This window comes from Anastrepha obliqua, chromosome 3 (assembly GCF_027943255.1).
Source record: "Anastrepha obliqua isolate idAnaObli1 chromosome 3, idAnaObli1_1.0, whole genome shotgun sequence".
In the NCBI taxonomy this organism is placed as follows: domain Eukaryota; kingdom Metazoa; phylum Arthropoda; class Insecta; order Diptera; family Tephritidae; genus Anastrepha; species Anastrepha obliqua.
The window spans coordinates 69,893,159-69,918,714 of NC_072894.1; the positions used below are offsets into that span (position 1 = coordinate 69,893,159).

Below are 25,556 nucleotides of genomic sequence, written 5' to 3' on the forward strand. Positions count from 1 at the left end.
TTACTTAAAAAAAGAAGAAGAGTTACAAATATATTAAGAAATTATTGGCAATATAAAGCGATACATTAGTATCGGTATTGTTGGGTTTTCCAAAAAAATTTCTCCGATTTTATGGAATCTGCTTTGGTGAAAGAGGTTTTCTTATCCACGGAGGATAGCTAAAATAAATTTTATTTTTAGGCCATCAGAAAATTATTTCTTTGTCGAGGTCAAATCTTAAATAAGATATGTATATATCTGAGAAAATATTAAAATAATAACCGAGAATCAACGCAAAATTTGCCATCTTTTGCAAAATTGAAAAGAAGACATATCAGCTGGAAATGTTTACACATTTTTTTGTTGTCTACAAAATTACCAAAAACATATTTTATAACTTCTCGTTTTTTTGTTATTATAAATATTACATTTTATCGTACCTGACTATAATCAACAAATTTCCATCTGGCACACGAGACAAAAGTGCACAAAAGACCAGGTTACACAATAATTAATTTGTTTTCAAAAGGTGCAGTCATATGCTCTCAGATCATTTGTTTTCCCGATGGATAACATTTGCCAGCACAAAACGAAGGTCTCTCTTAGATCGAACTGTTACTTTACTCTCTCAATTTTTGAGTAATGGAATTTTTTCACGTTAACGAACGCCTGCTAGCAAAAATTAGGAATAATTACTACAAATTTTTGTATTGTCGAACACGAGTAATGAAATAATCGCTTGCAACCAACGACATAGCCACAATTTTATGATATTTTTGACAAGTCGTACGTGTGAACGATTTGTATATATGTACATACATGGTAACAGGTTTGTTCCAATTTAATACAAATCAGCTGTTCGTAAAATACAAGTCTTTTTTATTTTACATTGTTTTTACATGCGAGTCCAATTGCTGCAAAATATTTTTACAACATTTCGCCACGCACGTTATCCCATGGCAGTATTTACTCAAGTTATAAATCCATTGACAGGCTGTAATGAATGGGCTGTACATGACAATGACTATGATTACCAAATGGAGTTAACATGTACCGGCTTTGGTGATATGTTGCACGATCGTGAACGCAATCAAAAATACTATGGAGCTCTGCGAAAAGCCATAGCGCGGATGCATGCAGACGGACACGAAGTGCACGTTTTGGATATTGGCACTGGGACAGGCATATTATCAATGATGGCTTTAACTGCCGGTGCTGACACGGTTACCGCGTGTGAAGCATTTATGCCCATGGCGAATTGTGCGCAGCGCATATTTGCGGCAAACGGATTTAGTGACAAGGTACGACTTGTGAAGAAACGCTCAACTGAGATGCGTATTGGAAAGGACATGCCGCAAAGGGCAAACCTATTAGTCGCCGAATTGTTGGATACGGAGTTAATAGGCGAGGGAGCAATTGGTATATACAACCACGCGCATGATGAACTGCTAACGGATGACGTAGTTTGTATACCTGCAAAGGCAACATGCTATGCACAAGTAGTCCAATCGACACTTGCCTCTCAATGGAATACTATGAAAATTGTTGCTGATTTAGATGGCAACATACTGCTAAAACCACCCAAAGACGTACTAGATTGTAAGGGAGAAGCGGCGGTGCATGATGTACAACTTTCTCAACTAAGCTTAGACCACTTCCGTCCACTCACAAAACCATTAGAAATATTTGAATTTAATTTCAATCAAAAGATAAGGAGACATACACAAAGGCAGCAGTTGTTAGAAGTGAATGCATTGCAACCAGGGTCAACCGATATCGTGTTCTATTGGTGGAATATACAAATGTGTTCTAAATATGAGGACACATTAAGTTGTGCTCCATATTGGGCACATCCCGATTACAAGGAAGAAACAGATGTTATTCCTTGGCGAGATCATTGGATGCAGGCGATATACTACATCCCAAAACCATTACATATATCTAGAAGTGATGACAAATTTGTGCTTAATTGTAACCATGACGAATACTCCCTTTGGTTTGATGTGCATACCACACTGACGTCAGGGAAGAAAGAGGTACCACGCCACGCGTGTACGTGCAATTTTCACCTTGCCTATTCCCATTCACGTATTGGTCAACTAAATCAGTCTGTACGCAACAAAAGGTATCTAAACTATTTAGAACAGAACTTAACCAAAAACTCGAAAGTTCTTTGCATTGGGGATAGTTGTATTTTGGGGTTGGCTATAGCAAAAATGGGAGTCTCTTCCGTAGTACTATGCGAAAAGAACTCTTTTTCTAGACGATTCATGAATTCCGTTGCACAAAGCAACAACTTAGAAAACGTGGAGTTTGTCGAAAATTTAAATAATCTCGAGGAAATCAAATTGCCACATCTAACCCATATATTTGCCGAACCATACTTTCTATCCGCTATCTTGCCATGGGACAATTTTCTGTTTGGTCAACTTTTGCAAAAAATCATGGACAAACTGTCGCCAACAGTGCAAATATCCCCACATTCCGCTAAAATATTTGCAGTTCCTGTGCAATTCACCGACCTGCATAAAATACGTACACCAGTGAATCAATGTGAAGGATTCGACTTGAGCATATTCGACGAAATGATTAAGGTTCGTATAAACTTTTATTACAAATATTTTAAAAACGAAAATTATTTACAGAAAGCGAGATCAACATTACCTGATAGCAAAGTTGAAGCGCACCCGCTTTGGGAATATCCTTGCAAAGCATTAGCTACACCTCAAGAAGTTTTACATATTAACTTTCGAGATTTTAACAATGAATACTCCACAAACGGACTCATCACAATAGAAAGGTAGATTTCATATTAACAATCATACACCTTGGAAGTTCATATTTATACACAATATTGTTTATTTAGTGACGCCTCTTGCAATGGCATCGCGCTTTGGGTTGATTGGGATATCGATGGTGTTGGTAGTCCAAAGTCGTTTGTAAGCACTGGACCTGTAGAATCAATTGTACCAGGGAACTTTATTAAATGGGATATGTTTGTTCGACAAGGTGTGCACTTATTTGACGAGAGTTATCCAGTGTTTAATCGAAAGAGCAGCGTACGGTGGACATTACTTTATAAACCGAAATCAAGTAAATTTGAATTGGATTTTAATGTGAATAACCTCCCAACGAGTTAATCGAGCAACAGTTTCACCTCATCAAACCAACCGTGCAGGATAGAGTAAGTTTAGTTGTAAATTTAAATGCTCTTATTCAAATTGTATAAGTATTTTTATTTCATTTGCACAATTAAATTTACATACATATGTATATAACATATACATATGTACAATAAAAATTATATGTATGGTACTTATGTATTCAAACCAATAATCAGATAAAACTGTGAAAACACAAAGAACAATTAATTTTTTGGTATTTCCTGTTCCATTTGCGTCAGCACAATGTTACGGTCAGTCTGAGCACTCGGTGATGCCTGCTTTTGACCAAATTCGCCACCTTTCAAACGTTGGCGTAAATCTAAAGCGCGAATATCGGTCATTAAAGAATGCTGTTTGTTCTCCAGATCAACATCGATTTTCTGTGCATGTTCTTCCAATAGGTTATAATTTGCTTTAGCCTCATCGATTTTATCCATTAAGCGACGTCGTATAGTTTGAAGCTTTTGCACCTCCAAGCAAAGTTGCTCATGAGCCTCATCTAGACACAGTTCCATACCAGAACGTTGTGCACGGTTCTCCAAACGCGTTTCGGCTAGTTTCAGTCCATCAGTTTTATCTCTTAACGCTTGCTCCAAAGTTTTGATATCACACACAGCTCTCTCCATTTCTTCTTTCATCTGAAGAGGGTATTGAAAAGAGTAAAAAGAGTATTGAAATTGTATTGACTTACTTTCATTTGCTGCCATTGAAGCTCGTTACGGGCACGTTGCGTCTCGAATATACGCTTGCGTATGGTGTGTTCTGCTCGTTCCTGTTGTGTAATCAACATGTTGCGTGCCTTCTCACGGCAAACGAACAAGGACTCTCTTATAGCGTATGTGTCAGCCAATTCGTTTTCGGCCATTTGCTTTATATTTTTTGTATGCTCTAGCCACCCTTGGTAAGTGCAACAACTAGAAAATATTCCAAAAAAAAATTGACTTATTCACTTCCTCTGTTTAAGGTCATAGTGAATTATATGAACATATTGCGTTTTTAAGGATTTGAAAAGCAAAACGAAAAATCCGTTATTGCAAATGCATTAAGTTTGGAGAAACTAATTATCACAAATTATTATAAACATAAGGTATGTAATAATGAACTGTGTTCTACCTATAGATAGAAATTTCCCCTTACTTTTTTGGATTGCGCAAAGGATCAGGTTTATAGGTGATATTTGAGGCAAATTTATTCAAATCCAGCTGTGCTACGTCCAATTCTTCGGCTTCAGCTTTATTTCCAACCTCTAAGCCGAGTTTGAATTTTACCTCATCTAATCTTCTCAGCTTTTCCCAAGCTTTCTGACATTGATCGGCAAGAAGATGTTGATTGTTCTCGATCACAGCCAACTCATTCTTGATTTCGGTATCAGCATCGTCATAGGTCAATTCAGAGCCTAATCGACAGTCCCGCATTGTTAGACATTCAGCAACAACACTAATAGGAGTTTGCATTGCCTCTAGCTCGCGTTCCGTGGATGCCTTCTCTTCCTCCAGCATTTTTATTTCGCGCACAATGCGTTCCAATGTTCTAGCAATTGTTTCACGCCAACGCGCCAGCTCTGCGATACTGAAATAATATGATACATACATACATATGATAAAAAATAAAAATTTTCAGGTATCCCTACGCTTATATACAAATGTACGTACCGATCGGCCAACGCCTCGTTAGTTTCGTAATTGGTCCAGTCGCCCGCGATGCGTGTCTCATTTCGCAGAGTGCGTGAACTATGTCGAATGTTGAAAGCATCACTCCGTCTTGCGTCAGCCACATTTCGAAGCTGATTAACACGAGCATTCCAATCAGACAATGCCAAATGCTGTAGCGGTTTCTCCAATGTTATGACGGTATGATGAGCCATATTTAAATGTATTGTACAATATTAAAATATTTTTTTATTGATATAAAAAAATTATTTTGGTACTATTTATTTATATGAAATAACTCGTTATTTGTTAAAACTTCAATTTAGATATCTGAAAAACTCGAAAAAATCGTTCTAAAACTGCTTATGATATATTCGAGATGTGTCGAAACATTAATGTGAAGAATTACTTCGATTCAATTGTGTTGTATAGAAAGCAAATGGGTTGCTACAGGAATGCGGAAAAGAAAACAACAAAAACAGTATAAGTATGTATAGAATTCTCTCAGAGCAATTTTCCACCTAAAGCGCTTGTTTGTTTAGCAAACTTTGTTTTTTTTTATTGGTATCCTGTGGAAACCTATGAATAGGGGGTAGTTCCAAAGCGGTTGTCGGTTGTCGTAGCAGCACTAATTTGTTGTCCAGAACAAATTTTGTGTTCTACTTTAAACAATTTAAACAAATCCAACACAGACCACCCACATGTATGTACATGAAAGAAAGTGCCTTTCTTCTAGCCGTACCAAGCCCAAATATCTGTCCTCCCGACAGTGCGTCCTACGTTACCGGAACGACCCGGATTTACTATATATCGGGCCAAGGACTGTCACTCCGGCAGCACCTCCGCACATGTATGGGGAATGTTTTGCTGCTACAACAACAACAACATCATCTGTTCTTTTTCGATTTGGCTTGGCATTCGAGAAGCAGGTGTGGAAGATTCGAAATGACAAGAGTCAGTGGATTATATGTCGAGCGTAGCTATCTACAGTGATCTATAGAGATAGATAGATAGATACTTTATGAGGTTTGCACTTCGACCTCATTAGGAAGAGCTGCGTCTGGAGGATTTTTACGTGGCGCGTCCTAAACTCAGCACACCACCAGATATCCTGGGTTGTTTCGCCTTCTCACAAACGAATGTTAGGAACCTAGCCAGAACCGTCGTTCTGTGCAGAAGAGTCGTTCTGGCAACGGTGAATGGTGATCAGAGGCTTTCCTCACTTGGGTGGACTTCTACACATGGAACCATCCTCCAAGGGCAAGGGCCTATCCGAGCCGTTTGATACAAAACGAGGTTTCCGAGAGGGTGACTCGCTGCTGTGTGACTTATTTAACTTGATGCTGGAAAAGATCATGCATATGAGCCGCAGAACTTAATCGGTCAGGAAAAATATTTTATAAGAGCGTACAATTGTTGGCGTATGCCGATATAATTGGCAACATCGACCTTAACAATCGCGCTGATAGTTCTGCTTTTTCCAAAGTGGGTAAAACAGCAAAGCGAATGGGTCTGGTGGTGAACGAGGACAAAACGAAGTACCTCCTGTCATCAAACAAACAGTCGACGCACTCTCGTATCGGTACTTACGTCACTGTTGACAGTTGTGATTTTGAAGTTGTGAGGGACGTCATTTATCTAGGAACCAACATTAACACCGATAATAATGCCAGCATTGAAATCCAACGAAGGATCTCACCTGCCAACAAGTGCTACTTTGGGCTAAGTAGGCAATTGAGTAGTAAAGTTCTTCCTCTACAAACAAAACTACCGCTAGAGGGTTTTCGTGCCAATCAAGCATAAGAAGGGCCTTATAAGATGATTAAATCTCTTTTGGTTATATCCTTCCAATAACATAGGATTCTCCTTCTAAACGCTTGCACTCTAAGAGGGTCTTAATTGCTTTAAGAAGGGTTCCATCAGACTTCTTTTTCCAATTAATTTAGTCGTCCAGGATAAGGACAAAGTACATGGGACATGGGATTAGAGTTAATAGGCAGAAAATAAGGCTCCGATTTTTGATTCTATGCCCAACTTCCATATTCTGAGATTCTTTGTCTGCATATGGTGATTTTCACACCGATAAACTTATGTACAGGGTGCGCCATCTCGAGCTTCGGTATGGAAATATTGAATAACTTTGCTATCCATTGTCAGAAGGACTTGAGAAAAAATAATTTGGAAACGTCAATTCAGTACAATTTTAACGATGAATAACTTTACACCTAAAGAACGCGCGGAAATTGTGACCATGTATTTGGAAAATGGTCGTTCAATTGTGCTTGCTCAACGTGCATACCGTCGAAAATACCGCGGTCGTAAAGTGCCTTCTGATAACACCATACGCAATCTGACTAAAAATTTTGAAGAATCGGGGTCTGTAGCAAATCATCAACGTGTTTCAGTTCGTAAAAGACGCTCCAATGAAATTGTTGAAACTGTCAAGCAGAGTGTTTTGAAAAGCTTTTTGAAGCTAAAGTTCCCTGGCCGGTTGATGTCGAAAGGTGGCGATGTTGAGTGTTCTCCAAGATCGCCGGATTTGACGCAGCCGGATTTTTTTTTTGTGGGGCTATTTAAAAAGTAGAGTATACGCCAACAAGCCCTCTACATTGGAAGCGCTCAGGACCAACATTAGATCTGAAATAGAGGCAATATCACCCGAAATACTAGCAAAAGTAATGGAAAATTCGAAAAAAAGTGCACAATATTGTGTGGCTCGTAAAGGTGGTCATTTGTTGGATGTTGTGTTCTAAGTGCAGTTGAAACAGATTGTAAAGGACGAAATCAAATAAAAAAACACCAACAAACATTCAATTTTGCTAGTTGCTAAAGTTATTCAATGTTTCCATACCGAAGCTCGAGATGGCGCACACTGTACATATCGTCCCCTTAGTATAACAATAGCCTATGTGCTCATACGCTATTATTTTTTTTATTGAATTTTTGGATTCTCCATCGTCGATTTTATATGTGGTCAAAATTTTGTCAAATTCTAGTTCCACAAAGTGGGTCAAAACGTCAGTCAAAAAATAATAACTATTTACAGACATAACGAGATTTGAGTGACAGCTACTTTCGACAAAAAGTTTGAAATTCATTTTCTCAAAACATCAAAAAATTTATAGGCTATTTTAATACTAAGGGGACGATATGTATGTTTTCAAGCGAAAGCGTCCCTTTGCTTTTCATTCTAGTTAAAATAAAATTTAAACTAGTAAATCAGATAATTTTGTATTTACAGAAGGAATTTATTTGTTTGTTTGTTAACAGTAATAGTAGCGCCGCCAGTGTCGGGTATATCACCTGTCATCTTCGTCTAGTTCATCTAGGGGTAGGCCCAGGAAACATGCTGTTTCCACGGGATGGGTCCAGAGGGAGAGGGGTGTTAGATGAGTCGGTTTTAGGGGGCATGTGAAAAGGTTGTTAGTGTCGCGCGGGGTGCCTTCACATGCCGGACATATGTTTGGTATGTCGGGGTCGATTCTGGATAGGTAGGAGTTTAACCTGCTACAATATCCTGAACGTAATTGTGCTTTTACAGAAGGAATAAATTCCTTATTCCTTTACAGAAGGAATAAATATGTCTCGTTGTTTTATTAATATAAATTGAAGAAAAAGTATGCCACTACAAATTGAGAAGTCTAATAACAGGTTCACATATAACTAGATCATCTACTTTTTTGTGCTTAACTCCCAATCCGTAATTAAAAAGCGAGATTACCCATACAAAATTTCTGTCTCGAAATCCGATCCTTTTTTCCATACAACCCTTGCTATCGACAATTATTATTACGAATGTAAGGAGAAAGGTCAAAGTAAAAACTAAATAACATGAACGTCGCCAAAGGTGAGAGGTTTGTAGACATAATTCTAATAACATTTTTATTAGATATTAATTATGCATTCATATATGTTATGTTATTGTTATTTATAAAATGTATTACGTCGTTTGCGGTTTCCTCATATTGCTTCTCTTTGAATTTTCTTCATACCTTTAATAAGAATTATGCAAATCAGCAATACTAAGATATTCCATTAATTTCTATGAAGAAAAGGCTTTCACAATAGTGTTAACAGCTGACTGTCTAATCTGCAATATGTGAACAGTAATGTAATTTTTGGGGATTTATTGGTAATCACTGCATATATGAACGTACTTTAAAATACTTGAATTTCCCGATAGGAGTAACTACGAGTAAATACTCGATACCTTATTAAAGTACTGAGTACTTTTCGTACTCGTGACCTTCATGCAAGTACTCAGGTGGATATCAAAAATTTAATATGCGGCACTTCGTTTTCATTGATTTGTTTAATTTAAATCTCACAAACAACAATATTACCAAGCCATTCTCTGAATTTTCCCAAACATGTGATCTCGCCTCCTTTTGTTTATTTTGTCGATTGTTTCGTATTGGAAAGGTACCTGACATCAGAGTTGTCAAAATCACTTAAAATAAAGTAACTGTATTGGGAAGACACTACTTCCCGTACTCAATTTGTCTTGGGTTCAAGTTATAATCCGTTCTGATCATTTTGTTTTTCGCTACTAGTTTGGCAGCATAGCCTTTTGTAATTTGTAGCACTTACCAGTGAATATGAAATCATATGAAGTAAATTAGAAAAGCTCCTATTTCAAATATATTTTTGAAACTTTTTGCAAAAAAATGTATAACTTTGATAATTGATTAGTTCTTGAAAGCGTGTATTATTTACAGTTTTTTCATCTGTATCAATAATCGTCTGAATCTTGTTTTGAGCATGTATGTGTGTGCCATCCATGTTCCCTTTATTTCAGCCAGATATTATGTGCGGCACCCACGTACATAGAAATGGCACCACTTTTTGACTGTCAACCAATTGATTACATAAACATTGGGAACTGGGCAACTCTTATTGTTGAGAAGTGCAGCAAAATTTTGAACAAAATGTAGAGAAAATATCCGGCACGCCATAAATTTTTCTAATATATTGAACTTTTTCGAAACTAGCAATGTTACGTTAATTGATATGTCGAATGAAACAGCGCCGGTTGCACCTTGGCAACTTTGTTCAGTCATTGCTCATGCAATTGTTATTGTCGTGCATCTATGCAAGACGCCTGTAAGTGTGAAAGAAACAACTAATTAGAAAAACTACACACCCGGAATTATTGCCGCAGGTGAAGCACAAGAGAAAACGAATAAGCCAAATCGGTGAGTGGTGCCACTTAACGCGACATTGCTGGAAACATTCGACGACGACAAGAAGAAAAAAGTTAACGGCGAGCAAAAAGGCAAAGAGCGAAGAAGGTGGAACAAAAATATCAAAAGTCCACAATGGCGAGCACCGGTGTTGGTAAGAAAATTTCTCGTGAAAAATTAGAAAAAATCGCGTATTATTGTGCATTAAAAGTATTTTAAAGTGGCTTGTGTAAATTTTGATTTCATTTTACTGTGCGAGAGGAAGGTTTTGTTGGAACCTTTGTAAAACATGTGACGTACCATAGCGAGCTGCGGATGCTTTGCTAGTTTTTTTTTTTGGCTGGATTTTTGATTTTTCACATTTCCACTCGCTGACAGCAATGAGAAATATAAAATGTGAAGCTTTTAAAATCCGTAGCATACTGCTGATTGCGGAATATAAATTGGTTTTGGTCTTGTAATAAATGAAAGTGCTCACATATTTTGTGGGTATATATTTGCGATGACCATACCAGCGTGTACAGACAAAAAATTCTAAGGGTTGGGGAGGGGGTTAAAAATCAAGAAACCAATAATTATTATGCTTTAAGTTGGTCGATAAATGGACCGATGTCAATTGGCAGGGCGCAATTTTAAGGCAAGAAATTTAACAAATCAGGCATGAAACTTGAATAGGTACTTTCATCAATTCCATAATCTCAATGACTTGACATTTTCACTACACTTTTTGTGGTTTTTATTCTTTGCTTAGTTCATCCAGCCTTTGGTTCCGGTTGATGTGCCAATTTTTCTTATGTTGCTTTTATTATTCCACCACTATACTCGTGCCGCACACTTAAGGTCTTATTTAATTAGATTAGAAATTGAAGTGTTTCCATAAAAAAATGCAGTTTTATAGCGCGCAACGTTAAACATAGGTCCATGCTTCGGTTCATCCGTCCGCGAACAGGGAGTTATAGCAGCCGCGATTCAAACACCACTGGCTATGAATTTTTGTAAATACATTTTGTTATTTATGCCTCCACCAAAATGTATAATATGCGTAAATGAACCAAACCTTCCGGTAATCTGGTTCTTATTAGTTGTAACTAATATTCAAATGTTTTGAAACATTCTTTAAACTATTTAAATCTTTTTTTATTATGTGTGCATATATGTGCATCAAAGTAAGTCTCACGTTCAGCCTGATGCTCCCATTACTCCCCCCAACCAATGTTTTCTAGTACTAATGACTCATTGACAGTTGCGTGAATATAACACCTTGTTAATGCATTTATCAAATTCCCAGATTAGAAGAAGATAATCTAAAGAGAATAAAGATGAATACTTTCGTAGAATTGGGAAGGACGTTTTTTTATATTATTTGTTTATATTAAAATATTTTTTTTTTCTTATTTGAATTCCCGTTAAGAAGTTTCGACATCAGAAATTTTATGGTGTACAAGAGATAAAGGATCTAAAGTGGATGTTACAATACAAAATACTCCGAAAGAAACTTTAGCTTTGCCGTAACGTTTGACTAGAAGAAGGACATTTTCTTAGGAACGAAAATGATCAATAATAAAAAAGTTAGATCCCTAATATGTATAATATATGTAAAAAAATAAATAATTGGCGCGTACATTTCTGTTAGGTGTTTCGCCTAGCTCTTCCTATTTGTTGTGTGCGTCCTGATGTTGTTCCACAAATGCAGTGACCTACAGTTTTAAGCCGACTCAGAATGGCAAATGGTGGTTTTTCGTGGCAGAAATACTGTCGGAGGCTAGCCATTGCCTGCCGAGGGGCGACCGCTTTTAGAAAAAACTTATTCTTTTAGTTGTTCATGCACAGATATTCGAACCTACGTACTCCTGAATGGTAGTCACTCACCAACCGACTCACCTACGGCAGCCCCATGATTGAAGACATGTACCTGTCTGTTTAATATATTAGTACACACATCGTTTTAAAGAATACTCTGCATGCTAATTTCCCTATAAACGGTGAGTTTAAAAATAGGTGAAGTAAAATTTCTTATACATTTGCAGTGGTTCCGCGAAATTTTCGCTTGCTGGAAGAGTTGGATCAAGGTCAAAAAGGTGTTGGTGATGGGACGATTTCCTGGGGTCTCGAAAACGACGATGACATGACTCTAACACACTGGATCGGCATGATAATAGGCCCTCCCAGAGTAAGTATACATATAAGCATTCCACACATTGCGAATACGATTGACCCTTTTGCATCTTTCCAACAGACCCCCTATGAAAATAGAATGTATTCACTGAAAATTGAATGCGGCGATAGATATCCTGATGAACCGCCCGCAATACGGTTTCTGACAAGGATTAATATAAACTGCATTAATCAGAGCAACGGTGTGGTAAGTGTGTGTGTGCTCATGGCTATATTCAAAATCTATGTGCGGAGTTAAGCTTTCTAATTTAATGTCTTGCTTGGTAAATATACTAGGTTGATCACAGATTAGTGCCCATGCTATCCAGATGGAATCGGGAATACACTATAAAGTCAATGCTTCAAGAAATACGTAGAATCATGACATGCAAAGAGAATCTTAAATTGGCGCAACCACCAGAAGGCAGCGTTTTTTAGTTGATCACCTCAATTGTCGTTACTGGCAATTCAGCAACAGTTGCCGTTGCTGCTGCTGTTGTCCTGCAGTTGCTGTCATCAAAGTTGCCGAAAAACGAAGTCATAAATCTTCAACGTAAACGTCGTCGTCGTTGTATAAGTCGCCACCACTTGAACGTCTTCTCCTATGAGAACGTGTTATTATTATTATCATGCTTTTAAATTTAATTAATCAAGTTAAATCGCAAAAAGGAAACATCAAAGAAATAAAGTAACAAAAATAGTAATAATAAGTGGAAGAAATTTAAACAAATAATAAGTAACTAAGAAGGGAATATATGATAAACTTAATCACACAATCAAGTGAAATTTAGGCGAACACTTGAAGATTAAGAAGAGAACTACAGTAGTGACGAAATATGTGAAACAAACAAACATAGTATCTTACGAATTCATTAACACCATATACACTAGTATCACACGCCTATAATACACACACGGCCGAAGGAAGGAAAAATTGCATAACGATTAGAATTATAAATGCATAAAATATTTATTAATTAATGAAATATTAACTTCAACAATAGATACAAAAGAAAAGCGAAATATGTTCTATGTGCTGCTAAGTAATTATGCAACGCCAATGAAACGAAATAAAGTAGTAAACGATGTTAACATTCAGCCGATTGAAAGCGTGCATTTATATGAAGCTTCAAATATTGAACACAAAAGATATAAGCACCAAACAGCAAAACAACATCTATAGTGCAACACACACAGCAGGCAATTTTCCGATGGAGCGGCACAGCTGCTGCATTTAAAATTGTTTATTTTTTTGTTCTGTTCTTAAAAGCAAAATTTGTTGCTCGTTATAGATATTAATGTTCAAAAAATATCTTAATTCGCTCACTCAAGTTAAATCGATCGTGTTTTTCGCTTTTATTTGTAATTCTTTGGCATTCGAATTTTTTCGAAAAACATCAAACTCAGTAGAAATCCGAACTTGAATGAAGTATAAAGTGACTGTACAGAATGGTGCATTCACATTTGGCTTCTAATAAGGAAATTCCCATTTTCTTTAAGATTCTTTTCCTTAATTACTATAAAAAAATAAACTTAAAACATAAATAAATGCATTAAAAACCAAAATCTAAAAATAATTTCTACAATTGTGTGTTAATGTTTACATACGATTAATTGGCTGGCGGAGCTTTTGATATTCAACACTTTGGTGTTTACTAGAAGTAGGTAAACTTAACACCACTCAATGAATGTTTGACGTAATAAGGTTTTAGTATTGTGCATGACGTTCATGAACTATGCGCTACTTTGCAATAAAATACGTACATAACTGTTATTTTGCATGTACATACTAAACAGATTTAGAAAGCCTTTCACGAAGTATTGAAAAGAATTAGTGATGTATGGATCTACAAGATTATTAGCACACACAGCTAAAATTGCTTTGCCGATGCCTTAGCTGTAGCTTTTATATCTGTGGAAGCAAGAAAATGGGCCTACGCGACCTTTTATAATTGCATAGCTCTGGCGCACAATCCCTTGACTTAAATTCTAGAGGTTCATCGACGCGATAATATTAAATGGTGGGTGAAATAAGGAAACGACAGATAACGTGTTATAATGTCGTCGGAATGATTCGGGCAAGGAATGTCTGCGGAGCAGCACTCATCAAAAGTGGGAACTATGAATCGTAAGAGTCTTCGCTTTCCTTATTCGAGTCATACATTGCCGCGAAGAAGTGGATTGAAATCCGGTCGAGCAGTCATTTCAGCAGTATTCCCCAAAGATGTTTGGGTAATGTTTTACACTGTTACATTAAAAATTAGCGTTTTAATTCCGCCCACGGATAAAGTTACACCTAAGTTCTACACCGGAACTATAGGAATTTATGATGTTGATAAGCAATAATAAGCCTTTAATTAAATTGTCATCAATCGGAGCGATAATATCTAGAAAATTGGAAAGTTTTTCGAGCCGATACAGAACAATTATTAGGAAGAAACACCGAATATTTTGTCGTATCTTTAGCATTTTATTTGTAGATTTATTTGTTTATTTTAATCATTACGTTAAATGTAATCTTTAGTTTAAATTGTAACAATTTTTCTTAGATCTTTGGGAGTTTTGATTGCTGCCAATAATTTCTCCCCGCAGTGAAGTTTGCGCTTTTTTTTAGCCGACGGCGATGGTTGTGTGGTTATGTATAATTTGTATACATAATCTTGCTGTTTTAATGCTTTATATTGTTTTTTTTTGGGATCGCGTTTACTTTTCCTTTGGTGTAAAAACGATCTTTCTAGATTTCAAAGTAGACCACTTGTGTCTCTTGATGTAATATGTAATTATACCCAAAAAGGCAAGGATACCAAAGGCCTTAATTGTAAGCATCTTGCGGTCATCATGTTCTGGCTCTGAAGTCCATTTAAGGAAGGTAGCTACGTCCTTAGCTAATTGACTCGTTGTTGGTGGGGTACCATCAGAGTATTCAATAACCTTTATAATGAAAACAATTCGATAAAAGCAATGAACCAGTTCATGTTTAAACTATTTATCCTTATACCTCATTGTACAAGACTTGAGCCATGGAAATAGCACCGCCAGGGAAGTACGGGTTAAAGTACTGTCCTTCGCGCAGCACCACACCGGCTGGTGCATCATAGTAACCAGTAAGCAACGAAAATACATAATCTTCACCGCCTTTACGTGCTGATACAATGTAGCTCAAATCTGGTGGATAAGCACCGTTATTAGCAGCCCGAGCAGCCTCTTCGTTCGGATATGGTGAGGGGAAATAATCAGAAAGTTTGCCCGGGCGTTCATAGTAGTTTCCGGTATCGTCGGGACCATCTTTTACCTATATTTATTAGAAAAAATAAAGTTCTAAAATATATTTATTACTAGAAAATAAACCAAAATATTTTACCATTATTTGTTCAGCTTCTGCCTTAGCTTCTGCTTCGGTATGGGAAACACCAACCAAATTACGATAAGCTATGTAATGCATCGAGTGGCAGGCAGAGCAAACCTGCTTGTACACTTCGTAGCCGCGGCGGATACTGAAATATGTTTTGAGCATCAGTTTTTATGTTTAGGTATATACATACATACATTGGAATCTGTCTTACCTTTGATGGTCCAGTGAAGAGAGAATACCCTTATGGCTCCATGGCATAGCTGGTGGATGCACTTCTGTACCAGATGCTTCAACCGAGCTCTCCAAGGCAAATAGCAGAGCTCCCAAGCCGCCGGTGATAGCACCAACCGATGCTATGAGCTATATTATCAATAAAATACAATAATGGATTAGACAGAAGCTTACGTAATTCACAATTTAACATTATAGATTGTTCATTCGAATTTATGTTTTTGCAAAACTAGTGCACCACCACCCACTTCACCCTACAGAACATTGAGGTTATGTAGACTTTGGCATTATGACATACAGCAGGAATAAACATTTGATTAGTACAATATTACACACAAAGTGTAGGGAGACAAGATTCTCATGTAAAACATCATTCATACAGTAAAATGACGGAGCCATTAAAAAATCAGTTAACCAAACCTTCTTCTGTCCATTCGTCCATGCCTTGGTAGTCGACAGCTGTTTGGCCTGAAAATAAACAAAAAGTGTGATTAAAATCTCGAAAATTAGAATATTATGTTTTATAAAGCTTTAATAAACACATTCTATCGAAGAAACATGTGAAATAATACACTTTATAAAGCACTTTAATATTGCCACAGAATTGCCTGGTTATGTAAGCAACGCAAGAAAAACTTTCCAGCCATGAACTTAGTGATTTAAACTCCCGATAACAATCACAACAAACACAATTTTCCTACATTGAACAGAGAGTCAACGTTGCCTAATAAATTTTAAGTTATATTTTAAAATTTCTACAAAAGAAATAATTTTTTTTCACGCATTGCAAAACTTGACATCTCAGAAAACCAATGTTTTTTATACGGCATTTCTTACGAAATTTTGTGATTGTTTAAATCAGACTGTTAAATGGATTATGTACCTGTTGAAGACCAACTGAAGCTGAAGTTCCCAATAATTTAGAGCCACAAATTCTTCTTAAATTCGCCGCCATCGTGGCTAGTGGAGGTACAATAAGACTTTTTGAAGGATGAAAGAAAATTCGAAACTGGCCAATTGACAGAGACGCATACATACACACACAACTCATATGTGCACATCAATTTTATTCTTCGTTTGACAATTCAGCTTTCTAGTTATCACTTTTGACATTTCCACTCGTACTAATTCCATTTGAATATGTCCGCCATTAGAGGTACCTAAATCTAAATTAAGGTTAGACTAACGATACAGAATATACAGGCGTACCTGCCGAAAACTGCGACTTCATTTGTAGAGGATTTAACAATTTAGTGACGCCAAAACAGTAAATAAACAAATAATACAAATAAAGGTATGCAAGGGCAGTTTCCACTCACTTTCGCTTAGTCTGCCAATTCTTTTTGTTTATTTATTTTCTGTACTGACAGCACTAGGGAATCCATGATTTTGTTTTCTACTATTCTTGGTTTAGGTGCAATAAAATATTTTTCACAAATAAAATCAAGATATGAGCATATTTTTTATTACCCGATTCCAAATACTCATATGTTATTTTGACATATCTCAGAGGAATGAAATGAAAACGTTGGGAAATGTTGCAAATTTATTGTTGAAGTTTTTGTTGTGTAGCTCAAACGTTTATTGAAAACAAATCAAAAACGTCTTTTCTGACGAAACACATTTTCACTCTCACTCCTTTGACTCAATTATCCATCCATCCATATTAAACTCCACTTCCTCCTGGATGGCTGCTTCATTAATAAAAATATAACGATAATATATACAATTACATCGACATCAGATAACGATATACATTTTCACATTTCTCCAACACAACTGCAACGTCACGCCTCTCTGGTAAGCCCAATCTTGTTGTAATTGTTTTAGCAGTTCAGGCGCAGTGTAGTCAGCGATTGTCATCGTCTATAATATAATGGTAGGCCCAGGAAACGTGCTGTTTTGACAGATTGAGTCCATAGAGAGAGAGGTGTTAGGTGAGTGGGCTTGAGAGGGCCTGTGAATAGGTGGTTAGTATAGTCCGATATATCTTCACAAGTCGGACATATATTGCGAATGTCGAGGCCGATTCTGGGTAGGTACGAGTTTAAGTTGCTACAATATCCAGACCGTAATTGAGCGAAAGTTACGCGACAGCTGAAGCTCTTCGTCTGCAATGGGTGATGGTTGGACTCTGATCATGCACCGAACGTCGGGAGCTCAGGAAGGTGGTGAGAGTCACCCGATTAATGTTGTTTAATGTCTGTACTGATCTATCCAGTAATTGCAGATGTGTTTCGTTCTGGATCTTGTCGGCGTAGTTGAAGAGCCTCATCTCTTCTTACTCACTTAGGAGGTGGCTCAAACTCTGGCAAATGTCTACAGGGGTGATTCCTGTGGTAACACCCAATCAGAAATTGCTTGTTGAGCATTTTGCTGTAGCCTTTGACTGGGAGATCGGAAGCCTCGTTGTGGAGGTGTTGTACAGAAGACATCAGGAGCCTTCTCATGGTTGTTCTGCTAACAGTGGAGGAATGCTAGAGATTATTTGCAAGAAAAAAGTGAGAAAGGCTGGGAAGATAGAGTTCACTTTAGAACACAAGTCACACATATTATTACCAGATCTTGCTAATACCAGAGAAGAAGTTGCAAATCTTCAGGTGCTCCACCACCCAACATAGGCGGACCAAATGTTGGGTAACCAGTTGCCAAATCTCCAAATTGACATCGCTTATTCGGGGATCAACGGAATTGGCCTGGCGTAGGTAGTCACGCTCCTTTACTAGAACGGCTGCTTCGCAGAATGCGAAACGCGCACATCGGTAGGGTGAGGAAGACGGCTAAGGCGTCGATAATGAGTTAATGGTCTGATGCCAAGGATAGCATAATCGCCCTGTTAGTTCAGGCGAGCTGCTGCAATTACTCACTATCCTGGTGGGGGCGTTGTCTTTAAAGTGCTGATTGTCGAAGCGTCTATCTACTCCGCCAAAGGCTGTCCCCTACGGTCGTTTGGCAGGCTGGAATACTAGCGCTCGTGGTGTATGTTGAAGTTATTTCATTTTATTCTGACCTCGTACGGTACAGGCCGAAAAAAAACAGCTGGTCTACTGATATGACATTTAATAGATTCGCTGACTTAAAACCTAAATATTATCATCATTTTTAAATTAAAATTTTGTAAAAATATATTTGACTTCTAAGTTATTTAAATGAAAACACAAAACCAAATCAAACGAACTCACTGGTTTGCAAACGTCAGAAATGTGAGAAGTATCTTTCAATGTCTATCTAGCGACGTCGAATTTAAATTTTCCTCCCAAAAAGTAAAAGTGAGATTATACAATAAAAATTTCCCGACGAATAATTAGAAAATGGAACACCAAGCTAGTACGGATGTCACAAGAAACTTTTTACTGAAATTTAAATTAAAATTACCAAATTAAAATTTCATTACAAACAATGATTAGGGAGATAGCCACTTCGATTTTATTGATCTTCACTGAAAATACATTGCCGACACAAGCACAATTGCTATGGATAATTGCTTGTAGAGGCATAGGATAAAGAAACTTTGAAAGCACTGTCATTAAAATGTGAGCTTGAGTTGACTAATAAACATACATATTTACATATTTTGTTTTTAAAGCAGATTTCTATTGAAAGCTTGTTAATACGTGAAAAACTGTTCATGAGGAACGGTAATATCTATCTTTATATTTAAACAAAACTACTGGTATAATATGAGAATATTAATAATAAGCTCATCCTATCCGCAGTCATTATTGTAAAACACTGCACTATCGAAATATAAAATTTGGAGCGAGACCCATTCACCCATTACGTAGATACTTGTGAAATTTGTTTTTATGCTGTTTGCATTTATGTGTGTACGCACTTATCTTATTTCGTAAGTATAGTATATACAAGAAAAGTGGCTGATTCATTTTGTGGTAATGTTTATTTTATATGACAGGTTAAACCAGAGAACATTGATTATTACATACAATCAACGTTCTCTGGTTAAACTACAACTCTCTTTGGAATGCTCATTGTAGGGATGTATTTTACAAACTGTCACTAATTATATACAGGGCGCTTACATGCATTAATTTCTTGTTTAAGTGATTAGATAATGGATATGAAATATTTCCTGCTTTTTTACATGTATAAGTATTTGCGTATGAATTGAAACGCGTGAAAATTAGAAACTTGGTAGCACTAATTTTGTACGCAATTATTTCATAAAGGCACATAAAACTGTGCGCTTATTCATTCATACATTTTTTAATGAATTTATTCATGTCAATTTTGTCCCTTTGTTATGAATATTAACTTTGTCCTTTTGTTATGAATTATCCTAGGAAAAGAGATTAAAATATTACGAAAAGGTTTTATTCCTTCATTACATCTATCAAATTTCTAATCTTATTAATAGTTCGTTAGCCGAATTACAATTCGTGCTTTTCCAATTAAGGTGAAATTGCCAGATGAGTAAAATACAAAGCACTTTAAACAGTAGATAGCAGCTGTAAGGTTGCAATTTTGATATTGCTCCATTTACTTGGTAAATTTAAAATTTTTATTGAAGTTACACTGAACTATCAATTTATAGATTTAGCTTTATAAGGATGAAAAGTAAAAACAAAGTATATTACTATTGTTTTTTTTGCTCTACTGTTGCTAACTGCGTAATGTGCCGTGGAATAATGCAGTTAACCAATAAAACTTAACGTTTCGGGTATTCCCCCTAACGCACATGGATATCACGAACTATAATTTAAAATACAGGGTCCGGCGCTCAAAGTGCAACCAATTAAAAATGCCATAAATTTTGTATGGAAAATTACTAATATTCCATTCAAAGTAAAAAATGCGAAATTAAGAATCAATTTACTTTTGCTCGATATGACCACCTTTTGCCTTGACTGTGGCCTTTAGACGGTACAGACACGAATCGCAAGCTGCCCGAATGTGGCGCTTCAAGACTGGTGACTCTTTTAATTCGGACCTTGCTCTCCAAAATGGGCCAAAGAGAATAATCCACCGGACGTTATGAAGTTCGGAACGTTGTTTTTTAGCTATTCATGGTCCACTCGAGCTGTGTGAGATGGAGCCGAGTCCTGTTGAAACGTCCATGGTCTGCCACCGAAATATTTGTCCGTCCATGGCTTTAAAGCAACCTCCAGAATACTTTCCCGCTAATATTTCGCTTTTACCTTGACACCAGGCTCGTTGAAACGGATTGGGTACCACCCATTTGCGGTTACAGTAGTCCAAACCATTATCTATGGCGGGCGCTGCCTGCTGGTGGACAATCGATGACTCAAATTCTCGTAGTAATGGTCGGTCAAATAAACTCGGTCGTTTTGGGAGTTTATGAATTCCTCAATTTGAAAACTTGTTTCGTCAGAAAATACAGTTTTCGGAAATTGACCGCTTTCGGCTAAGCGAAGCAACTCCCTCGCTCTCTCAAGTCTGACTCGTTGCTGCTTTGGTGTGAGATCATGCGCCTTTTGGACCTTGTAAGGCTTGACTTTGAGATAAATTTTCAGTATACGGTCAGATATTTTCAGTTCTTTCGCCATTTGATTGCCACTTCGTCGAGGATTTCGATCAAGTCGCTTCTTCACTTTTTGAACCATTTCACGTGACGTTGCAGACTTTTGATGACCCCCTCCACGACGTTTGCTACCAGAATCATTGTAACGAGTAATGGTGTGATAAACAAATAATTTATTTATTTTAAGATGCTCAAGCTCACGAACAATTGCTGGTTGTGATTTTCCAGCCAAATAAAATGCAATCACACTATTACGTTTGAAATAGATTACTGATTTTCTTTTTTCGCATTTATTCTCGGCAAAATGCTTCCGCGCGCTTGTAAAAAATACGTTGGACTTTTATTTAGTCAACTAACTGACAGCTGATGCCTGTGCACCAGCTGCGCGAGCGGTCTGAAGTTAGTTACACTTAGAGTGCCGAGCCCTGTAAGTTAGCTGTTCTAGCAGTGGATTGGAGAACTTTTAACAGGGTGTACAGGGTAACAGGATATCAAAAATTAATGTTCTACCATGGATTGTAAATTTGTATTAAAAAAGTTAAAATTTATCTAGAATAAAAGAATCTGTAGTTTTGCAATCTGTATAGCAACCCTCAATCGTTGTCTACTACTAATTTGCTGGAAGAACATTATAACTAAGAAATTAAAAATTCAAGAAAAATGGTTTAAAGTTTTCGATTTCCTATGTCTCGCTAAGTAAAAGTAAATACACATTTTCACGAGCGGCAGCTGGCCTGATCTGACAACTGCTAATGCTGGTTTGATTAATGGACCATTTGCCCATTATTTTTTCGATTGAAACACCTGTCGATTTAATTTACGCGAATCATCGCTCCTATGTACATTAATTTTAATAAATCTGATTGCGTTGTCGCGAAATTCTCTGAAGACATCTTCGCCGCTCTTCCCGTTCTAACTGATGTACGCATAGGCGAACGCGGAAGGAAGGCTCCGGGGTATACGTGCAAATTTTCCAGCTGAAGTAGCTCTTCTAGCAAACGAGCATGACTATTAGGCCGATCCCGGAGACCAACCTGAAGATTCGGCAACTGGTTATCCAACATAAGCGGACTAAAGGGGTTGAGCATTTGAGGATACTCAACTTCACCTCTGGTGTGAGCGGACTTCGACCCACCGTAAGGCTGTTGTCGAAACCGACGAAGCACCATGATAGGGTGGCAATATTTGGTCGTCGTCCTACTAAACGGTTGCATAAACTGCCAAACAACCGTGCACCGTTTACTTTTTCCAGCGATGAAGTACACGTATTTATCGGGAAAGGGAAAGCTTCCAAAGCCATGGGCCCCGGCGGAACTAACATGCTGATGCTGAAAAATTTTCTCACAAATACATCACAAGGGTCTTCAGTTTGTCCTTTACCATTCTCATAATTCCTGTCAAGTGGAAAGCAGGTACAGTGATCACACTATCGGAACCTGGGAAGCCCGCCACGGGGAGTCCTATCGCCCGATAACTCTCAGTTCCTCAATAGTGCAGACACTTGAGACCTTCCTACTTCCGCACTTCACATCAGCATGGCTTCATCATCGCCATAAACTCGAAGGTTAATCATGGGCTTAACCAAAACCTTCAGTGCGAGAGCACCGTCATAGTAGTGTTGGACCTATTGAAAGCTTTCGTTACAGTCAGCTATTCTACGCTACAAGGTTATATTGAACAGAAGAGGTGGTCCGCGAACTAACTGTGTGGTCGGCAATCATCTGTTATTTTTCGAGATCACAACTCAAAATATAGGAAGATTGAACAAGGAGTGCTGCAGGATGCTGTCCTTTCATCTTTGCTTTTCATCTTCCATATTTCGAAGCTTCTTCAACCATCAGAGCGAGTTTCATTGTTCTCCTAAGTTGACGATTGCGCGATGATAGCGCCCGGCATTGACATAGATGGCTTGTGTCCCATACTGAACTATTGATTATCTCTCCAGCCTTACTCGTTTTTCACTGCGAGGAATATTCATCTTTCTCCCACTTATTCCACGGCGACCACGCTCTAGCCGATCGTAAGCAGCACCCAAATTTTGGGGATCGACGTTCCTAACTTTGTACAAAATACACAAAAATTTAACAACTTTCAAAAAACAACTAATTTTTAAATCAGAATCCCAGAAAGTAATGTAGTTTTATAGCCCAATCAATTTTAGTACAATAAAATGTATGTTTGAAGCGTCTGAAATGTAGCGTTGAATTTTGACAATTTTTTTTTGCATACGATGTTGACAATCTTCTTTCATATAAAATACTTCCAAATATGCGCATTATAGCCTTTTGTTATACAACGAACTAAATTTTAATAAAAAATTCTTGAAAAATATACCCAAATAGTGCGAATATTGTAAAAAGATAAAGTGACTTAATTATGTGAGCACAAGTGTATATTAATGCTTTTTAGCTTTACTTTAGAAAATATGTGAATGCTTGCATGGAATTTAACAAAATTAAACGTAATTTACCATATCGTTGTAGAATTCAAATGGATTTTTTCTCATGTATAATTTCAGACTCAACCGATATGGAAAAGAACGACACAGAAGATTCGTTTGAACTAATGCTAGAGAGCCTGAATGAAATTTCTCAGTTACTCGATAAAAAGCCACTCTCTCAGGCGCATCTTCTGTATCTGGCCGTGCATGTCATTGCACTACACACTGGATTCATACCGGAGAATTTATTTATGAATAACTTGAAAAGTTTATTTCCTGTGGATTCATGGTCAACATTTCACAAGAAGAATGTAAAGATATGTTGCTGTCAACAGCCCACTTATAAATACGATTCACCACATGAAACATATTTCACTGAAAATTTCATCACAAGTGTTAAATTAGACCAAGATGATATGAGTAATTTGAAGACTGTGCTATCTGCAATAGTAACGGGTGACTTTATGTTGATCACACTAACACCACATCCTTCGACACAATTGTTGGGTCGCAGCAGCTGTCTATCCATTGGGCGTTACGTAATATCACATTCAGAAAATCGGCATTCAATAGAAAAATGCTATCAGAAGTTAGATCAACTGCGTTTGCAATTGCGCAATGAAGTACTCATGCCGATGCGTAATAGTCAGCTGACTTTGATAGATGCTTTTCCGCAGCCGAGCTTTTTGGGAATTCCACGAGAGCTTCGATTTCGGATATACAAGTATTTACTCCCAGTTGAACGCGTCAAGCTTGGGCAAGTAAATAAATCCATATCCGAGGAAATATTTATATTTACATCGACAATTATATCGAAGCTTTCTTAATGCTTATACTGTACATACATTCATATGTAATAACAAAAGCTATTGAAAATAAAAACAATACAAATTAATATCTTTGACTTTGAAAATTTACAATAACAAAAATTTTTACTAGTTTTATAATCAGGTGATCTCAGTTGCGGAAATTTTTTTACGACCAGCTAGAGGGTTTTTATTTATGACTCTGTACAATGACCACCACTAAACTTTGCCTAGGTTTTCGCGTTCTATTTGCTGTAAAAAGTTATCTGCTCTTTGAACATATTGACTATCCGCTATGTTATGTGTCAGTAGAAACTATTAAGATTAATTTCCCGTTTTATTTTTGTACACTTTTTCATACTGAGAGCTGTGATGGAACTCTTTAGTACTTCTCAACCAAGTCCATAAAAATCAGGTGCGTCAGCATTGACCGTAATCATATTGTTCACCATTTTGCCCCACACGTCTGACCTTTTCGCTTTCTCGACTTCCATGTCGAGACGGCATCTTACGACCAGCTTTAGGAAATCTTTGTTCAATTTGTCGCTGAAAAATTCAAAGGAAACAATGCAATATGCGTTAGTACCTGTATGTAGGTAGGTGAAAGAAAGGGTTTTCCAATAAGAGGTGTTATTTTGATATTCAAAGAAAAATCGTCGCCTTTCTGTGTTAACCTCGTAACTTCATTTTTTTCGAAATTGAGATTTTTAGTGAAAAACACTCTTCAATTCAAAAGCCTCGTATCTACTATAAGTATCGTTTCAAATAAGTTATAACTTTTCACAGAAGTTAAGTAACTCTAAAAATTATTCGATTTACTGAAAATTATGATTTTGTAGATACTGTTTTAACACAGAAAGGGGACGAAATATAATACTATTTTTAAATATAAATAATTGGATGTTTATTTCATTATAAAGAGGAAGGTATGCCGTTAATAGTGGAAAATAACATCAGGCAAATGACCACCACGAACACGCTTACAGGACAATATCCTTTTCATGAAATATTCAATAACCGAATTGCAAAGTGGCTGCCCCATGTCCTCGATAGCCTCACGAATTGAGGTCTTGAATTGACCCTGGGCTGTTGGCGTAG

At 37.1% G+C, this 25,556-nt stretch overlaps 5 protein-coding genes across 8 annotated transcripts; 3 read left to right on the forward strand and 2 right to left on the reverse strand.

The window, feature by feature from the left end:
- Positions 1 to 691: 691 nt before the first annotated feature.
- LOC129241079 (protein arginine N-methyltransferase 7) lies at positions 692 to 3,246 on the forward strand. The gene is made up of 3 exons (XM_054877232.1): positions 692 to 2,573; positions 2,625 to 2,779; positions 2,846 to 3,246. The coding sequence occupies exons 1-3, from the start codon at positions 879 to 881 to the stop codon at positions 3,117 to 3,119; spliced, it is 2,124 nt and encodes a 707-aa protein (XP_054733207.1). The 5' UTR covers positions 692 to 878; the 3' UTR covers positions 3,120 to 3,246.
- A 20-nt stretch (positions 3,247 to 3,266) lies between these two features.
- LOC129241082 (tektin-B1) lies at positions 3,267 to 5,182 on the reverse strand. The gene is made up of 4 exons (XM_054877237.1): positions 4,796 to 5,182; positions 4,281 to 4,712; positions 3,835 to 4,057; positions 3,267 to 3,781 (listed from the first exon to the last, which is right to left on the reverse strand). Exons 1-4 carry the CDS (start codon positions 5,005 to 5,007, stop codon positions 3,347 to 3,349), a joined length of 1,302 nt encoding a protein of 433 aa, XP_054733212.1. The 5' UTR covers positions 5,008 to 5,182; the 3' UTR covers positions 3,267 to 3,346.
- Positions 5,183 to 9,709: 4,527 nt separating this feature from the next.
- Positions 9,710 to 13,706, forward strand: LOC129241086 (ubiquitin-conjugating enzyme E2 variant 2). 3 transcript variants are annotated; one of them, XM_054877244.1, is made up of 5 exons: positions 9,710 to 9,895; positions 9,954 to 10,129; positions 12,003 to 12,145; positions 12,212 to 12,337; positions 12,427 to 13,706. In XM_054877244.1, the coding sequence occupies exons 2-5, from the start codon at positions 10,111 to 10,113 to the stop codon at positions 12,565 to 12,567; spliced, it is 429 nt and encodes a 142-aa protein (XP_054733219.1). In that variant the 5' UTR covers positions 9,710 to 9,895; positions 9,954 to 10,110; the 3' UTR covers positions 12,568 to 13,706. The 3 variants fall into 3 exon arrangements, with proteins under 3 accessions (XP_054733219.1, XP_054733218.1, XP_054733220.1); XM_054877243.1 differs by having other exon boundaries at positions 9,710 to 10,129; XM_054877245.1 differs by lacking the exons at positions 9,710 to 9,895; positions 9,954 to 10,129 and adding an exon at positions 10,946 to 10,970.
- Positions 13,707 to 14,576: 870 nt separating this feature from the next.
- LOC129241083 (cytochrome c1, heme protein, mitochondrial) lies at positions 14,577 to 16,749 on the reverse strand. The gene is made up of 6 exons (XM_054877239.1): positions 16,596 to 16,749; positions 16,133 to 16,180; positions 15,693 to 15,841; positions 15,491 to 15,623; positions 15,128 to 15,421; positions 14,577 to 15,060 (listed from the first exon to the last, which is right to left on the reverse strand). The coding sequence occupies exons 1-6, from the start codon at positions 16,746 to 16,748 to the stop codon at positions 14,833 to 14,835; spliced, it is 1,005 nt and encodes a 334-aa protein (XP_054733214.1). The 5' UTR covers position 16,749; the 3' UTR covers positions 14,577 to 14,832.
- A 2,521-nt stretch (positions 16,750 to 19,270) lies between these two features.
- LOC129241085 (protein nutcracker) lies at positions 19,271 to 24,547 on the forward strand. Of its 2 annotated transcripts, none has more exons than XM_054877241.1 (2): positions 19,271 to 19,350; positions 23,731 to 24,547. In XM_054877241.1, exons 1-2 carry the CDS (start codon positions 19,341 to 19,343, stop codon positions 24,477 to 24,479), a joined length of 759 nt encoding a protein of 252 aa, XP_054733216.1. In that variant the 5' UTR covers positions 19,271 to 19,340; the 3' UTR covers positions 24,480 to 24,547. The 2 variants fall into 2 exon arrangements, with proteins under 2 accessions (XP_054733216.1, XP_054733217.1); XM_054877242.1 differs by having other exon boundaries at positions 19,290 to 19,559.
- The last annotated feature ends 1,009 nt before the right edge of the window (positions 24,548 to 25,556 follow it).

Bases quoted from the DNA above. Each gene is read 5' to 3' on its own strand.
- LOC129241079 (XM_054877232.1), top strand. From the start codon at position 879: ATGCGAGTCCAATTGCTGCAAAATATTTTTACAACATTTCGCCACGCA. The intron at 2,574-2,624 runs GTTCGTATAAAC...AATTATTTACAG, and splicing joins TATTCGACGAAATGATTAAG to AAAGCGAGATCAACATTACC. The intron at 2,780-2,845 runs GTAGATTTCATA...TTGTTTATTTAG, and splicing joins GGACTCATCACAATAGAAAG to TGACGCCTCTTGCAATGGCA.
- LOC129241082 (XM_054877237.1), bottom strand. From the start codon at position 5,007: ATGGCTCATCATACCGTCATAACATTGGAGAAACCGCTACAGCATTTG. The intron at 4,713-4,795 runs GTACGTACATTT...ATATTATTTCAG, and splicing joins AACGAGGCGTTGGCCGATCG to TATCGCAGAGCTGGCGCGTT. The intron at 3,782-3,834 runs GTAAGTCAATAC...TACCCTCTTCAG, and splicing joins TTCAATGGCAGCAAATGAAA to ATGAAAGAAGAAATGGAGAG.
- LOC129241086 (XM_054877243.1), top strand. The intron at 12,146-12,211 runs GTAAGTATACAT...TCTTTCCAACAG, and splicing joins TGATAATAGGCCCTCCCAGA to ACCCCCTATGAAAATAGAAT. The intron at 12,338-12,426 runs GTAAGTGTGTGT...TAAATATACTAG, and splicing joins TTAATCAGAGCAACGGTGTG to GTTGATCACAGATTAGTGCC.
- LOC129241083 (XM_054877239.1), bottom strand. From the start codon at position 16,748: ATGTATGCGTCTCTGTCAATTGGCCAGTTTCGAATTTTCTTTCATCCT. The intron at 16,181-16,595 runs GTACATAATCCA...GTTTATTTTCAG, and splicing joins CTTCAGTTGGTCTTCAACAG to GCCAAACAGCTGTCGACTAC. The intron at 15,624-15,692 runs GTAAGACAGATT...AACATATTTCAG, and splicing joins TCTTCACTGGACCATCAAAG to TATCCGCCGCGGCTACGAAG.